The 17,107-nt window shown below is 42.2% G+C and overlaps 1 protein-coding gene across 1 annotated transcript in view; it reads left to right on the plus strand.

The window, feature by feature from the left end:
• SMOC2 (SPARC related modular calcium binding 2) overlaps positions 1–17,107 on the plus strand; it is a 792,053-nt gene that overhangs the window by 260,098 nt on the left and 514,848 nt on the right. The window contains exon 3 of the mRNA XM_073545093.1: positions 10,568–10,674. Within this exon, the coding sequence (XP_073401194.1) occupies positions 10,568–10,674 (107 nt within the window). The remainder of the gene's footprint in view (positions 1–10,567; positions 10,675–17,107) is intronic.

Here is a 17,107-nt window from a genome sequence, read left to right on the forward strand (position 1 = left end):
GTCGACCCAGAGCACTACATTGCCCTCTCAGTCTATTGAGCCAGAATCTGACCCTGATGAAACTCAGGTACCCCTTCCCGCATACTATACCACAGCGTGCAAGGCCAGAAAATGTATACCATAGTAGGAAGAGTGCAGTGTGGCACTTCTTTGTCCAAAATCCTAGTGATGAGGCAAAGGTTACCTGTAAGAAGTGCGGAAGTACCTTTAGCCGAGGTAAACAACTCAGAAATGTGAATACCAGTTGCATGCTTAGACATTTAATCAACATGCACTTGCAAGCGTGGATGGACTACAAAACCTCAGGTAGCACATGTGCACCTGCTCCGACTGAAGGTAGCCAGCAATGCTCCATCGCTTCCCCCACTGTAAGACCACCGCCACTGTTAAGCACACCACCAGCACTGAATGTGGAGGTGTGGTCGCAAGGCCAAAGCAATCAGGGAATCACAATGGTTTTGCAACACAACACTGAATCTAGGCCATCACCACCAATACCATCACCAACCCCTCTCAATCCATCCGATCCACCGCTACTTCCCCCATATGCAGCTCTCAAGGCCAGCTCACCCTACCAGACACTCTGAGTAGGACAAGAAAGTACTCATCCTCTCATCCGCGTACACTTTGTTTGTATGCCTACATTGCCAAACTAATCTCATTAGAGATGATGCCCTACCGTTTGGTTGAAAGCGAAGCTTTCCGCGACCTCATGGCCTACGCTGTCCCATGCTATGACCTACCCAGTCGGCACTTCTTTTCTCGAAAAGCCATCCCTGCCTTCCACCGGCATGTGAAAGACCGCATTGTCCATGCACTAAAACAGTCAGTGAGTGGAAAGGTGCACCTCACAACAGATGCATGGACCAGTAGGCATGGCCAGGGCCATTACGTGTCCATCACTGCGCAGTGGGTTAATGTGGTGGATGCAGGCTCCACTGGGGACAGCGGCGGTGGAACAGTGCTGCCTAGCCCACAATATAGGAAACAGTTGGCTGTAGGCGTTCGACCCTCCTCCTCCTCCAGAAGCGAAAGCACGTCCACAGAGCACAGTCGCACGAGCACTCCATCCGCAGCTGCCAGTGTTGCACACGAGGTGTCCCACTATCGAACAGCTAGTGGTACGCGTCAGCAGGCTGTGTTGAAGATGATGTGTTTGGGCGACAACAGACACACTGTGGAGGTACTGGCCGACTACTTGGAGCGACAAACTGAGCCATGGCTGGGCAGTCTACATCTTGAGGCAGGCAAGGTAGTCAGTGATACCAGCTGTAATTTTGTGGCAACCATAGCCCATGCAAAACTCACACACATGCCTTGCCTGGCTCACACTTTGAACCTGGTGGTGCAGTGCTTTCTTAATAATTATCCGGAGTTAACATCCCTGCTCCATAAGCTGCAAAGACTGTGCTCGCACATCCGTCGCTCAAACGTCCACTCCACTCGTATGCAGAAGCTGCAGCGATTGCTCCACCTCCCCAAGCACCGCCTAATCATAGACGTTGCAACAAAGTGGAACTCCACCCTGCACATGGTTGAGAGGCTGTGCAAACAGAGGCAGGCTGTAATGCATTTATGGGAAGATACATGGGCAGGCAGTTTGAGAGAAGACATGGAATTGTCGGGTGTGCAGTGGTCAAAGCTGAAAGACCTCTGTAAAGTTCTTCAGTGTTTTGAGGAATGCACACGGCTGGTAAGCGCAGACGACGCCATCACAAGCATGAGCATCTCACTTATGCGTCTGCTCATGCAAAGTTTGATGCACATTAAGGATCAGGCGTCTGCAGAGGAGGAGGAGGGAAGCCTTGATGACAGTCAGTCAACTGTCCTGGATGAGGTGGAGGAAGAAGAGGAAGAGGAGGAGGAGGAGGATGAGGGGGATGATTATTTTGGGCAGGAGGATGCTTCCCAGGGGGCAAGAGAAAATGTTGGCATTCCAAGGTCAGGTACAGTGTTTGTGTGTAACTGTAGGGATGTAGATTTGCCAGAAAGTGCTCCTCCACCCACCACTGGCAGTGCATCATTGACACCTGGAACATTGGCCCACATGTGCGATTATGCCTTGCAGATCCTAAAAAGGGACCCCCGCATTGCCAAAATGATGAGGGATGACGACTACTGGCTGGCCAGCATCCTCAATCCACGCTACAAAGGCCAATTACACAACATCATGCCACAGGAGAACCTAGAGATAATATTGGCTAACAAACAAGCAACTCTGGTAAACAGGTTGTTTGAGGCTTTCCCAGCACACAGCAGCGGTGCTGGTTCTCCCACGAGCCGTAGTGGGCACAATGGAAGAGGTGTTCGTGGTGCACACTGCTGAAGGGGTTTAATGACCATGTTGTGGAATGATTTCTCAAGTACCGCTCACACGACTGCTAATATTGCATCGATTAAAAGTGAGAGGAGACAGCAGTTGTCAACTATGGTTACAAACTACTTCTCCTCCCATATCGATGTTCCCCCTCACAGGTCATTCCCCTTTGACTATTGGGCCTCTAAACTGGACGCCTTGCCTGAATTGGCACAGTATGCCTTACAGGAGCTCGCTTGCCCTGCTGCTAGTGTGTTATCTGAAAGAGTCTTCAGTGCTGCTGGATCAATCCTGACAGAAAAAAGGACCCGTCTGTCTACCCAAAATGTTGATGATCTAACCTTCATTAAAATGAACCATGCATGGGTTTCAAAGGATTTTGTCCCACCTTCCCCTGATGACACATAGGTTGCCATTGCCAGAAAACTGCCTCGCTTTTGTCCTCCTCTTCCTCGGACTTGCCCAATTCCGCCCTTTGCAGCAGCTGAATGTCCACCCAACACATCAACATATGCCATTTTTTAAACCTCCCTAAGTGGGCTGCCCACCCCCCCACAATGGCTGGGGTCAACACCTGGCACACCCGGGCAAGTGCCGTTGCTCTGAACAGGTGAATGGGCCCACAGATGGCCGCAGCACTGGCACAGGGCCCCTCATAGTACAATACAGTGTCTCTGATGGTGGGGGGACCACTCGCCGTCAGACACACCAGCGTACTATGAGGGGCCCTGTGCCAGTACCATCGATCACGAGTGTGCCCCCCCTGCTTGGTCATGGCCACAGCCCTTGCAAGTTTCAATACTTACCTCTCCCTGCTCCACCGCTGTGTAGTCTGGGCAGTTAAATCCTTCACAGGGACGGCCACTAGAAATTTGGTGTATTGATCGATGATGGTTAAGATGTAGCTATGCTCTGTCCTGCTGGCCTCTACCTTCAGATGATCAATGGCTACCATTTTTAATGGACGTCAACTTACAAGCGGATGCAGTGGTGCTTTATGATCACCTTTCACAGTTGTGATAGTCACAGATGTGTGACATTCCTGCCACTATTTTTCAATGTCTCCTCTCATGCCAATCCAATAGAATCGCTTACGGCCTGTGGCTTCTGTCTTTGGCACTCCAAAATGACCAGATACATCAAGATAGGCAGTGAGGACCATGTGTACATCTCTCCCTGTGATCACAATTTGATGGAGACTAGTAACGATGATGTGATCCACGCTACTGCGATAAAGCAATCCTTTCTTCACAAAGAACCGTTTTCACTGTCTCCACAGACACAGTAATTGAGGGTCTGCATCGCCTCTTCAACATCTACCGGGAGGTTTTCCCGCGATGAGTAATTCCCAAATTTCTACTAACACTCGACTTTCCGTCTGTACTTGTATCCATGTAGTTTCCAGTAGCGGAGAGTCTGGACTGGCTTACTGAGATTGAAATATATACGAAGATTTAAAAGTACCACAACACTGTGTACTGTTGTACGCTTCGACTACTTTTCCCTTTTTCTACTTGTTAAATTCTGGTGTAATACATACTGAGCCTGTGAGTGTCTGTGTCTGACTCCGGAAGTATAGATCGAAATTTACAATTACCCCTAGACTGGGTACACCTGGTATGTGCTGATACAGTACCTTTGTTCAAAATTTTGTATTACGATATCATCCATAGTGAGTGAGCGTGTGTGGTTTACGCCTTCTATATATACGGTGAATCGGAGATACCAATTTTTACCCTATACTCGATACAGGTTGTATCTTGTTATACAGTACCTTTGTTTGACATTTAGTATTATGGTCAAATCCATACCGAGTAAGCGTCTGAGACTGACTACAGGACTATGTATACGGAGATTTCAATTGTACCCTATAATATATATACTTGATATCTTGTTATCCAGTACCTTTTTTCCAACATTTTTTATTATGGTCAAACCCAAACTGAGTGAGCATCTGAGGGTGACTCCAGAAATATATACCGAGATTTCAAATTTGGCCAACACTGTATACAGCTGTACGCTGGTGTTACATTAACCATTTACAGCTTTTCATATTCTTGTGTAATCCATACTGGGCCTGAGAGCGTTTATGTCTGCCTCCTGAAATGTATACAGAGATTCAGAATGTTTACACTGTACTATATATATCTTGTATCTGGTGATACTGTACCCTTTTTCACCTTTTTATTTTATTGGGTAATCCATACTGAGCCTGTGAGCATCTGTGTATGACTCATGAAATATATACGGAGATTTACTGTTATCCCTAGACTGTATAGTGCTGTACGCTTCTGATACAGTACCATATATCTGCTGGTATTTTGGGTCAATTTTCTAAAACATGAGGAAGTATGGTGGAAGAGGACACGGACGTGGGCGTGGGGGGCCACCTGGTGCTGATGGTGGTGATGGTGCATCTGCAGGTAGTGCTAAAAACACAATAGCAGCTAAGGCAGGAGGTGTTGAGCCTGCGTCATGGTGTAGCTCTGGAAGGCCTGTAAGGCTCCGTTTTCTGGGAGAGGTTAGACTGGTTTTAAAGCCGGAGCATCAGGAACTGTTTTTGGCTTGCCTTGCTGAAACAGCCTCCAGCTCTATCGCCTCCTCTTCTGAAGTTTAAAAAAATGCAAGCACTGAGTCGTAAGTGCAGGCTTCTGGTCAGGAGCAACCACTTTCCTTGTGTCCTTCACCCACACCAAAAGTGAAGGATGCAGCACACACTTCAGATTACTCCATGGAGCTCTTTTCACATACCATGTCTGGGCTAATTAAAAATGGGGCCCATTAGATACTGGAGCATTCAAAATGGGTGACATCTGACACTGGAGCATCATCCATGAGGCCAATCATATACCGGGTCATTCTAAATGGGGCAGATCAGACACTGGAGCAGCATCTATGGGGCACATGATTCACTGGAGCATTAGAAATTGAGGCCCATTATATATGGAGCATTATTAGGGCCTATAAGACACTGGAGCATCATCCATGAGGCCCATTATATACTGGAGCATTGCAAATCGGGGACATCAGACACTGGAGCAGCATTTACGGGGCCCATTATACATTGGAGCATTAGAAATGGAGCCCATTATATGTGGAGCATTATTTGGGCCCATAACATACTGGAGCATCGTCCATGGGGACCATCATATACTGTAGCATTATGTGGAGCTCATCATATACTGTATGGAACATTATATGTGGCCAATTATTGTGTATGGAGAAATATATGGGGCTCATTATTCTGTATGGCGCACAATGTGGTGGCCATAATACTGTATGGAGTAATATACTGTCCTTTTTTAGAGCTATTGTACAATTTAAAATAGATCAGTCATGTCATGTAAGCAGTGAAGTATTTGTCATTGTACTATACCTATATTTCTGTGCCGTATCGGAGCATCATGAGTTGTGGTATGTGTTAAAGGGGCGCACTGACACTCTTTGGCCCAGGGCACACAAAAACCTGGAGCCAGCCCTACCCCCCACAAATTTAGCCAAATAACCCCCAGTTTTCAATGCGTAACTATTATTATGAAGCAAATTAAGGTTGACAAGCTTCAGTAATAAGAATTGATGTTTTTGGCATTGAGATGGGCACTGTAGGTGTGTTTACTGTCCTCCACTCCCTGCCGACTTTGCTTCCCCATTGACTTGAATTGGGTTTCGTGTTTCAGTTGGACCCCGACTTCTCCCTATAGTCGGCTGATTTCGATCGACCCGACTTTTGAGAATGTCGGGTTTCATGAAACCCAACTCGACCCTAATAAAGGCAAAGTCGCTCATCTCTACTCAGTGGTTCAAGGTGTTGTTTTCAGATGAAAGTAAGTTTTGCATTTGTTGGAAATCAAGGTCCCAGAGACTGGAAAAGAGTGGAGAGTCATACAATCCAAGCTGCTTGAAGTCTAGTGTGAAGTTTCCACAATCAGTGATGGTTTGGAGAGTCATGTCATCTGCTGTTCTAAATCCACTGTGTTTTATCAAGACCAAAGTCAGCGCAGCCATCTACCAGGAAATTTTACAGCACTTCATGCTTCCCTCTGTCGACAAGCTTTTTGGAGATGGAGATGTCATTCTCCAGCAGGACTTGGCACCTATCCACACTGTCAAAAGTATCAATACTTGGTTTAAAAACAACAGTATCACTGTGCTTGATTGTCCAGCAAACTCGCTTGGCCTCAACTCCATAGGGTATTGTCAAGAGGAGGATGAGAGACATCAGACCCAACAATGCAGACGAGCTGAAGGCTGCTATCAGAGCAACCTGGACTTCCATAACATCTCAGCAGTGCCACAGGCTGATCACCTCCATGCCGCGCCGTATTGACGACTGATTGATGCAAAAGGAGCCACGACCAAGTATTGAGTGCATTTACTGAACATACATTTCAGTAGGTCAACATTTCGGATTGTAAAATCATTTTTCAAGCTGGTGTTATAGATTATTCTAATTTACTGAGATAATGACACTTGGGTTTTCATTGGCTGTAAGCCATAAGCATCAACATTAACAGAAATAAACACTTGAAATAGATCACTCTGTTTATAATGACTCTATATAATAAATGAGTTTCACTTTTTGTATTGAAGAACTGAAATAAATTAACTTTTTGATGATATTATACACTACCGTTGAAAAGTTTGGGGTCACCAAGACAATTTTGTGTTTTCCATGAAAACTCATACTTTTATTACTCAAATGAGTTGCAAAATGAATTTAAACTCTAGTCCAGACATTGACAAGGTTCGAAAAAAAAGATTTTTATTTGAAATAATATTTTTCTCCTTCAAACTTTTGTCAAAGAATGCTCCCTTTGCAGCAATTACAGCATTGCAGACCTTTGGCATTCTAGCAGTTAATTTTCTGAGGGAATCTCTAGAAATTTTACCCCATGGTTCCAGAAGCCCCTCCCACAAGTTGGATTGGCTTGATGGTCACTTTTTGCGTATCATACGGTCAAGCTGCTCCCACAGTAGCTCAATGGGGTTGTGATCTGGTGACTGCGATGGCCACTCCATTACAGATAGAATAATGGCTGCCTGCTTCTTGCCTAAATAATTCTTGCATAGTTTGGAGGTGTGCTTTGGCTCATTGTCCTGTTGTAGGATGAAATTGGCTCCAATCAAACCCTGTGGACAGTGCATGGCATGGCGCTGCAAAATGGAGCGATAGCCTTCCTTTTTCAAAATCTCTTTTACCTTGTACAAATCTCCCACTTTACCAGTACCAAAGCAACCCCAGACCATCACATTACCTCCACCATGCTTGACAGATGGCGTCAGGCACTCTTCCAGCATCTTTTCAGTTGTTCTGTGTCTCACAAATGTTATTCTGTGTGATCCAAACACCTCAAACTTGGATTCGTCTGTCAATAACACTTTTTACCAATCTTTCTCTGTCCAATGTCTTTGTTCTTTTGCCCATATTAATCTTTTCCTTTTATTAGCCAGTCTCAGAAATGGCTTTTTCTTTGCCTCTCTGCCCTGAAGGCCAGCATCTCGGAGTCACCTCTTCACTGTAGACGTTGACACTGGCGTTTTGCTTGTATTATTTAATGAAGTTGCCAGTTGAGGACCTGTGAGGCATCGATGTCTCAAACTACAGACTCTAATGTACTTGTCTTGTTGCTCAGTTGTGCAGCGGGGCCTCCCACTTCTATTTCTACTCTGATTAGAGCCTGTTTGTGCTTTCCTCTGAAGGGAGTAGTACACACCGTTGTAGGAAATCTTCAGTTTCTTGGCAATTTCTCACATGGAATAGCCTTCATTTCTAAGAACAAGAGTAGAATGTTGAGTTTCACATGAAAGTTCTTTTTTTCTGGTCATTTTGAGAGTTTAATTGAACCAACAAATGTAATGCTCCAGATTCTCAACTAACTCAAAGGAAGGTCAGGCTTATAGCTTCTCTAGTCAGCCAAACTGTTTTCAGCTGTGCTACCATACTTGCACAAGGGTTTTCAAGGGTATTCAAACAATCCATTAGCCTTCTTACACAGCAAACACAAAGTACCATAAGAACACTGGAGTGATGGTTGTTGGAAATGGGCCTCTATACACCTATGAAGATGTTGCATTATAAACCAGACGTTTGCAGCTAGAATAGTCATTTACCACATTAACAATGTATACAGTGTATTTCTGAATCATTTAATGTTAGCTTCATTGGAAAAAACTGTGCTTTCCTTTCAAAAATAAGGAAAATTCTAAGTGACCCTAAACTTTTGAACGGTAGTGTAATTTTGTGAGAAGCACCTGTATGTAACACAAAATAGTTAAGAAATAACATTTCCCACATGTCTACATTTTTAAAACTTTATTTTTTCTTAGGAAGTGAGAAGGGTTAAAAGTTGTCCAGCAAGTTCTCATTTTTCCAACAAAATTTACAAATCCATTTTTTAGGGACCACATCACATTTGAAGTGGCCAATATGACAGAAAATACTTAAAAGTGAAACCATTCTAAAAACTGCTCCCCTCAAAGTACTCAACACCACATTCAAGAAGTTTATTAACCATTCAGATGCATCACAAGAACTGAAGCAATGTGAAAGTAAAAAATGAACATTTAACTTATGATAAGCAGAGTGTTCTTTCTCTACTGTAGAGTACAAGCTCTTATGGTCAGCTAGGTCCTCTCTCTCCTGTAGAGTGTAAGCTCTTATGGTCAGCCAGGTCCTCTCTCTCCTATAGAGTATAAGCATTTATGGTAAGAGGGATCATCTTTCTCCTGTAGAGTGTAAGCTCTAATGATCAGCCAGATCCTCTCTCTCCTGTCGAGTGTAAGCTCTTCTGGTCAGCTGTATCCTCTCTCCTGTAGAATATAAGCTTTTATGATCAGTGGAGTCCTTCCTTGCTTCCTTTCTCCAGTAGAGTATAGGCTCTTATGATCAAGTGAGGTCTTCCTTGCTTCCGTTCTCCTGTAGAGTGTAAGCTCTTATGATCAGTGGAGTCCTTCCTTGCTTCCTTTGTTCAGTAGTGTAAGCTCTTATGGTCGACAGAGTCCCATTTCTCATGATCATTGGGGTCAGAATGTCAGATCTCATGATCAGCGGGGTTTTCTCTCTCTATTGTACAGTGCAAGCTCTTATGGTCATCAATGTTCTCTCTCTCCTATAGAGTGTAAGCTCTTGTTTCTCTCTTTTCTTAAGTTTTCGGGGAAAATTTGTCATGGCCAACAAATTGGAATTTGAAAGGATCCACTCATTCCTAGTATATAACTAATTTATGTTGTAAATGTATTGATACAGTGGGTACGGAAAGTATTCAGCCCCTTGTAAATTTTTCACTCTTTGTTTCTTTGCAGCCATTTGGTAAATTCAAGAAAGTTCATTTTTTTCTCATTAATGTACACTCTGCACCCCATCTTGACTGAAGAAAAAACAGAAATGTAGAAATTTTTGCAAATGTATTAAAAAGAAAAACTGAAATATCACATGGTCATAAGTATTCAGACCCTTTGCTCAGTATTGAGTAGAAGCACCCTTTTAAGCTAGTACAGCCATGAGTCTTCTTGGGAATGATGCAACAAGTTTCACACCTGGATTTGGGGATCCTCTACCATTCTTCCTTGCAGATCCTCTCCAGTTCCCTCAGGTTGGATGGTGAACGTTGGTGGACAGCCATTCTCAGGTCTCATACCTAATACTGACTTTATAAAATCTCTTCATAACTTTATGCAATGGCCCAGAAGTCTAAGACCGGTACATTTTGTAGCTATGTCTATGTCTAGTGCTCATACCATTAGAGTAAATTAATGAATGGCTTCTCAAAAATGAATCTATATGTAAATTTGAATAAGATTATTTTTGTCACTCTTGAATGCTACATGATAGTGCTTCTGCACATTGTGAAATACTGTAGGCCTCAGGATCATACTGGACCACCAGAGGGCCATCTAGAGGGCCCAGGTTTTAAGAGATCTTACTGATAATATAGTATGGGCTTTTTGTAGAATGATAAGAAAGCTTACGATGGGAACATTGTGTATAAAACTGTATATAATCCATGTAGTTGGAAGGTGGACCATCATAATCTTTTCCTCTGATCTGCTCAGAGTATCATAGTCTGTGGCCGGGTGGGCTTTTTATGCTTTATTTTCTTTCCATTGTTTTGATGTGATGTGTAGAAAAACCATTTAAATAGTTATGTGTTCAGGATAATCTAAGTTTGATGACTTAAGACGGTAAACTTATAGAGATGAAGATTTTCGTATTGCATAATAAGGCTAACTTTTCCTATTATTTATTTTAAGATGTTTCCAGATGTGTTGCAGAGAGGAAATACACTCAAGAACAAGCCCGCAAAGAATTTAAGCAAGTGTTTATCCCAGAGTGCAATGATGATGGCACATACAGTGAGGTTGGTCATTTTGATTTATTTTTCAATTGCATGTGCGCTCTTTTATAATTAGTCTACAATAGAAGACTTGAGTCTTGCCATGATTCAGAATAAATACATTACAAATCATTTCTGCAGGCTCTTTGAATTATTTGTAATCACAGTCTTGGTGGAGGGAGTAAATGTTTTAGCAATCTGAGCATTTAATAGCTAGACTAAATGCCTCTGAGGCTGGAATACATTCCCTGGATTCAAACGCTTTTCAGCACATTTTGCTACAGATATGCTGTTGACTAGAAACCAGTATTACTTTGTTTTGGCTTCATAGCTTTCTTTTGATATTATGAAGTGAGGGAAAATGATTACAAAAATAAAACTAGATATTCCCACTGTTTTGATGGGAAAAATAAGTGTTTTAGCAATCAGCGTCAAATTGGATAAGGTTAATGGCTCTTGGGGCTGTTGCAGATTTCCATGCAATATTTCTCAGAAAAGTGTATCTTACTTTTATACTTTTACATTTTTTTTCTAAATTGTGATAATTTAGCCTTAGCCTACGTGGTGGAGTAAAAATTTTAGAATGTGCCAAAGGTAGAAAGCTAACTTCACATCTCAGAGAGACAGGAGGGTCTGGGAGTATAAATTTATGACGACCTTTGACACTCTAAATGCTGGAATGAATGTGTCGCATGGATTTATGTCTTTTTACGTCAATTAAGGAATTTGCTCCTAAGACCTTGTGGGGGCATCACAACACATTAGGAGACCCCAATCAGAGGACAATAAAACATCCGGACTCCTTATCTATGAACTGGTCCAATATTTATGTTTCTCCTTCTCCCATAATCATAATTCTGCTTCACGTCACTTGTCTTACCTATTGCATTTTTTCTGTGCTGTATTGTGCATAAATATGTGACTCTTTAGATTTTGTATTAGTCTAGCCTGATGAAGAGACCTGAGTAGTCTCGAAAGCTTGCAATGTGTTACCATCTTTTCAGTTAGCCATTAAAAGGTATCAACCACTGAGGACTCTCAATCCTGAATAATTTTCTGTCTACTGGATATCACGGTACAAAGATAAACATCATTCCCGTATTAGAATGTGCCAAGTGAGATTAGCCTGCCCTCCTACTGTGTTTATTTTGTAATAGGAACTTGCCATGAAAGCTTTCACAAGAAAATGTTAAAAAATATTGGAGAATCCCACATATTCATAATGCCCCCTATATGACATTTTTTTGAGAAAATGTTTTGTAAGAAATGAGCAGGTCTTCATATTTGTGCCCAGCAACACTCATTTCACAAAGATAAGTTTTTCTTGCTTTAATATTACTTCAGATTAACCCCTAAGGCCCAGGTTCAATTTGGACATTTTAGGTGTTGCACTGGCAAAATGAAAATTTCAAGTATGACTTGCAGCTGTCATCCAATGATGAGCTGTTGAACTTATCACTTGATTGCTGCAGCCAATCACAGGCCACAGTAATCTCCAGTAGTTGAGTATAACGTAGGCTTGCGCTACATGGTGACATGTTTCACACACAATTGAAAACATAGTGACACGTTGCAACATTGGATGGAATGGTTTCCTGTAGTGTCTCTTTGTAACCTGCAACATGCTTTAATTGCGACGCAAATTTTTCAAATTGTATTGGCTTTTCTGTCTCTAGTTGATAGTCGTGCGCGACTCACTTACTATAGATTTCAATGCAAGTTACAGATGAAAAGTGACTTGAGTGCGACTAAGGTCAAATTTAGCTGTTTTTAGCAAAATCTTTCAGCTCTAAAATAGTCGTGTGACCTCAAGTTCGCAGGCAAGTTACACAAATGTTTCTATTGTGCTAGTTTTCTGAGAATTACTACTGTGCAGCACTTGTCACTGTGTAGCCCCAGCCATAGTTTGATATTTTTTACAACTTGAAGAAGCCCATGAAAATGTTATTTTTGCCCAGAAACCACCTTTAATGTCTGCACATGTAAATGTAGTTGTGTGAAGGCTTGTTTTTCTATGGAAGAGTTGTATTTGTCAATGGCAACTTTTTGGGGTACATGCAACCTGATACTTAGCTTTTATTAACACTTTATGGCAAAAAATGAATAAAGAACACACATTCTACTGTTTATTGACATTTTAAATTCAACACTTTTCTTGTGCCAAATAAATAAAGTGCCTACTTTATTCTGTTGGTTAGCATGATACTTCATTTTATATAGTTTTATATTTGTTTTATTACTTTTTGGGTATGCTCACACGGCCGTATATTCATGCAAGAGAATCACATGGATTATGCTAATCACACTCGGCTCAAACTCTGTCAAAGTTTGAGCCGAGTGTCATTTTAGTGTGATCTCTCAGATGAGAGAATCGCATCACCGGTACGGGGAACTTTTTTTGTAACACATTTGATGCATGTGTGTGTGGGAGCAGGAGAGAAAGAGAGATTGTAAAATAATTATAATTGCTAAATGAGGAGAACAGAAGGATTTTTTCCCCTAATGTAAAGCATTTTTCAGTTACCTCATAGGAATTTGTGCCTTCTTGTCAAACAGTGTAGGATTAGGTTAGCCTTGATTTACCTTCCCCAACTTTTCTGTTAAGATGACATATCTTGAGATGTATGGAGCGACATCTTAAGTAAACAAGAAAAAAGAGAATGTACAGAGTTGACAGATGCCGTCCATCAGCCATGGGCTCCTGTTTAAAAAAAATGTACTTGTTAACAGATACTGTTTTTACTGGATAACACAGAACTTAAGACAATTAAAAAAATGTTATGGTGGACACATCTATATGTGAGACTTTCATACAATTCTGAACATGTGCATTCATATGCACAAAAAGCCAAAGGCAAATTTAATCTCTTTCGCAACTTCCAATGGAGAGTTGGACACACAGGCACAGGCATTGTGAATGTAAGAATGCCTGCAGAACTAAGAAGAAAACATACCTGTAAGTTCATCTTACTTCTATGTACATTTGTTAAATAGTTTCCAGCTATTTAGCTGATTTGCCTGCCATATCACTAGATTTGTTGTTCTTTTTGGGACTAAGGCATTTTTTCCTGTCCCTTTCCCCTGCTCTATTGTGTTTTTTAATGTGTAATTGTTTTTCAATAAGGATAAATTATTAATGTATATTGGGCATATTTTTGTATCTGTTTGTCATCAAATATAATTTATGAGATCTGCCAGTTATGAAAATCGAGTTTTTTTTAGATTAAAATACCATATACAGTGCCTACAAGTAGTATTCAACCCCCTGCAGATTTAGCAGGTTTGATAAGATGCAAATAAGTTAGAGCCTTCAAACTTCACACAAGAGCAGGATTTATTAACAGATGCATAAATCTTACAAACCAAAAAGTTATGTTGCTCAGTTAAATTTTAATAAATTTTAAACATACAAGTGTGGGTCAATTATTATTCAACCCCTAGGTTTAATATTTTGTGGAATAACCCTTGTTTGCAATTACAGCTAATAATCGTCTTTTATAAGACCTGATCAGGCCGGCACAGGTCTCTGGAGTTATCTTGGCCCACTCCTCCATGCAGATCTTCTCCAAGTTATCTAGGTTCTTTGGGTGTCTCATGTGGACTTTAATCTTGAGCTCCTTCCACAAGTTTTCAATTGGGTTAAGGTCAGGAGACTGACTAGGCCACTCCAACACCTTGATTTTTTGCCTCTTGAACCAGGCCTTGGTTTTGTTGGCTGTGTGCTTTGGGTCGTTGTCTTGTTGGAAGATGAAATGACGACCCATCTTAAGATCCTTGATGGAGGAGCGGAGGTTCTTGGCCAAAATCTCCAGGTAGGCCGTGCTATCCATCTTCCCATGGATGCGGACCAGATGGCCAGGCCCCTTGGCTGAGAAACAGCCCCACAGCATGATGCTGCCACCACCATGCTTGACTGTAGGGATGGTATTCTTGGGGTCGTATGCAGTGCCATCCAGTCTCCAAACGTCACGTGTGTGGTTGGCACCAAAGATCTCGATCTTGGTCTCATCAGACCAGAGAACCTTGAACCAGTCTGTCTCAGAGTCCTCCAAGTGATCATGAGCAAACTGTAGACGAGCCTTGACATGACGCTTTGAAAGTAAAGGTACCTTACGGGCTCGTCTGGAACTGAGACCATTGCGGTGGAGTACGTTACTTATGGTATTGACTGAAACCAATGTCCCCATTGCCATGAGATCTTCCCGGAGCTCCTTCCTTGTTGTCCTTGGGTTAGCCTTGACTCTTCGGACAAGCCTGGCCTCGGCACGGGAGGAAACTTTCAAAGGCTGTCCAGGCCGTGGAAGGCTAACAGTAGTTCCATAAGCCTTCCACTTCCGGATGATGCTCCCAACAGTGGAGACAGGTAGGCCCAACTCCTTGGAAAGGGTTTTGTACCCCTTGCCAGCCTTGTGACCCTCCACGATCTTGTCTCTGATGGCCTTGGAATGCTCCTTTGTCTTTCCCATGTTGACCATGTATGAGTGCTGTTCACAAGTTTGGGGAGGGTCTTAAATAGTCAGAAAAGGCTGGAAAAAGAGATAATTAATCCAAACATGTGAAGCTCATTGTTCTTTGTGCCTGAAATACTTCTTAATACTTTAGGGGAACCAAACAGAATTCTGGTGGTTTGAGGGGTTGAATAATAAATGACCCTCTGAATAAACTTTTCACAATTTAAAAAAAAATTAAACAAAGAAATAACATTCTTTTTTGCTGCAGTGCATTTCACACTTCCAGGCTGATCTACAGTCCAAATGTCACAATGCCAAGTTAATTCCGAATGTGTAAACCTGCTAAATCTGCAGGGGGTTGAATACTACTTGTAGGCACTGTATCAGTTACATAATTTAAGACACAAATTCCAGTGCCACACTCCATTACTCTCCCTTATTTTGAGGTGCACTTTGTGTGCATCTACTTCTCCTCCAACCTCTAGCTGGCAGTCATTTACCGCCACCCAGGACTAGCCACCACATTTTTGATAACTTCACTACCTGGCTACTTAATTTCCTTTCCACTGACATCCCCACTATCATCATGGGTGACTTGAACATCCCCATTGACACTTCCCACTCAGCTGTCTTTAAGCTTCTATCTCTCACTTCCTCCTACAGCCTCCCTCAATGGTCTTTCGCAGCCACTCACAAAGAGGGCCACACACTGGACCTCATCTTCACCTGCCTCTGTTCCCTATCTGACCTCTCTGATTCACCTCTCCCTCTGTCTGACTACAACCTACTCGCACTATCTTCCCTCTCTCTCCTCTACAGGTGCACAATCCCCACTCTACAAACTTGCACACCCTCACAGAAATCTCAAACAGCTTGTTGCTTTCTCATTCTCTGAATCCCTTCTCCCTATAGCAGACATAATTTCTTTACATGATGCAGATGCTGCTGCCGCTTTATATAACACCTCAACAGCTGCAGCTCTCAAATCGGTCGTCCCCCTCACATATACCAAAGCATGCACAATCAACAAGAAACCCTGGAACACCAGCCTGACTAAAGAACTGAGGCGGGTTTCCAGGCTTGCTGAGCTGAGAAGGAAAAGATACTTATCCAACGAGCACTTCAACACATTCAAACGGTCCCTCACTACTTTCATGTCCACACTTACTGCAGCAAAACCAACCTAGTTCTCATCTCTCATATCCTCTATGTCTCACAACCCTAAACAACTATTCAATACTTTAATACCAGCAAACCTCCGCATAAAATGCAGGACGACTTTATCCCTATCATTTCAGAGTATAACTCCAACTCCCACATTTTAAATAAAATAGTGAGAAAACATTGGAATCTTTTGAGAGAGGATAAAACTCTGGGATCGATCATTCCACAGGGTCCAAGATTTGTGTACAGGAAGACACGTAACCTTAAGAGTATTATAGCTCCGAGCGTGCCCTCAAATAGTATAAAAAAATCCACTCTTCCTTTTTTGGCCAGTCTGAAAGGTTTTTTTCCCTGCAGAAGTTGCTGCATTTGCCGCCAAACAAAAACTGGCAAACAATCAACCTTTATTAAAGGTAGCAAGGAATATATGATTAATGACTACATCACCTGTGCTACAGAGAGTGTCATTTACATGATAAAATGCCCCTGTGAAAAAATCTATATAGGGCGCACTAAACGCCCATTAAAAATAAGGATAAACGAACATATCCGAATATAAAGAAGAAATTCATGGGCCATTCTCTGTCAAGCCACTTTGCTAATTATCATGAAGGTTTGTTGTCTAATATGACAGTTATGGGGATAGAACTCGTTCATAAACAGGCACGCAAAGGAGACCATATAAAACTAATGTCTCGCGCTGAGTCACGCTGGATTTTTATGCTTGATACTCTCATTCCTAAAGGACTCAATAGTGAAATTGAACTATTTGGCTTCCAGTGATGACCGACATTTTTAATTGATTTATTTACTTCTATTGAGTGTGTGCATATATACTACAG

The sequence above is a fragment of the Dendrobates tinctorius genome, unplaced genomic scaffold, assembly GCF_039654945.1.
Source record: "Dendrobates tinctorius isolate UK_male_01 unplaced genomic scaffold, ASM3965494v1 ptg000140l, whole genome shotgun sequence".
Lineage (NCBI taxonomy): Eukaryota > Metazoa > Chordata > Amphibia > Anura > Dendrobatidae > Dendrobates > Dendrobates tinctorius.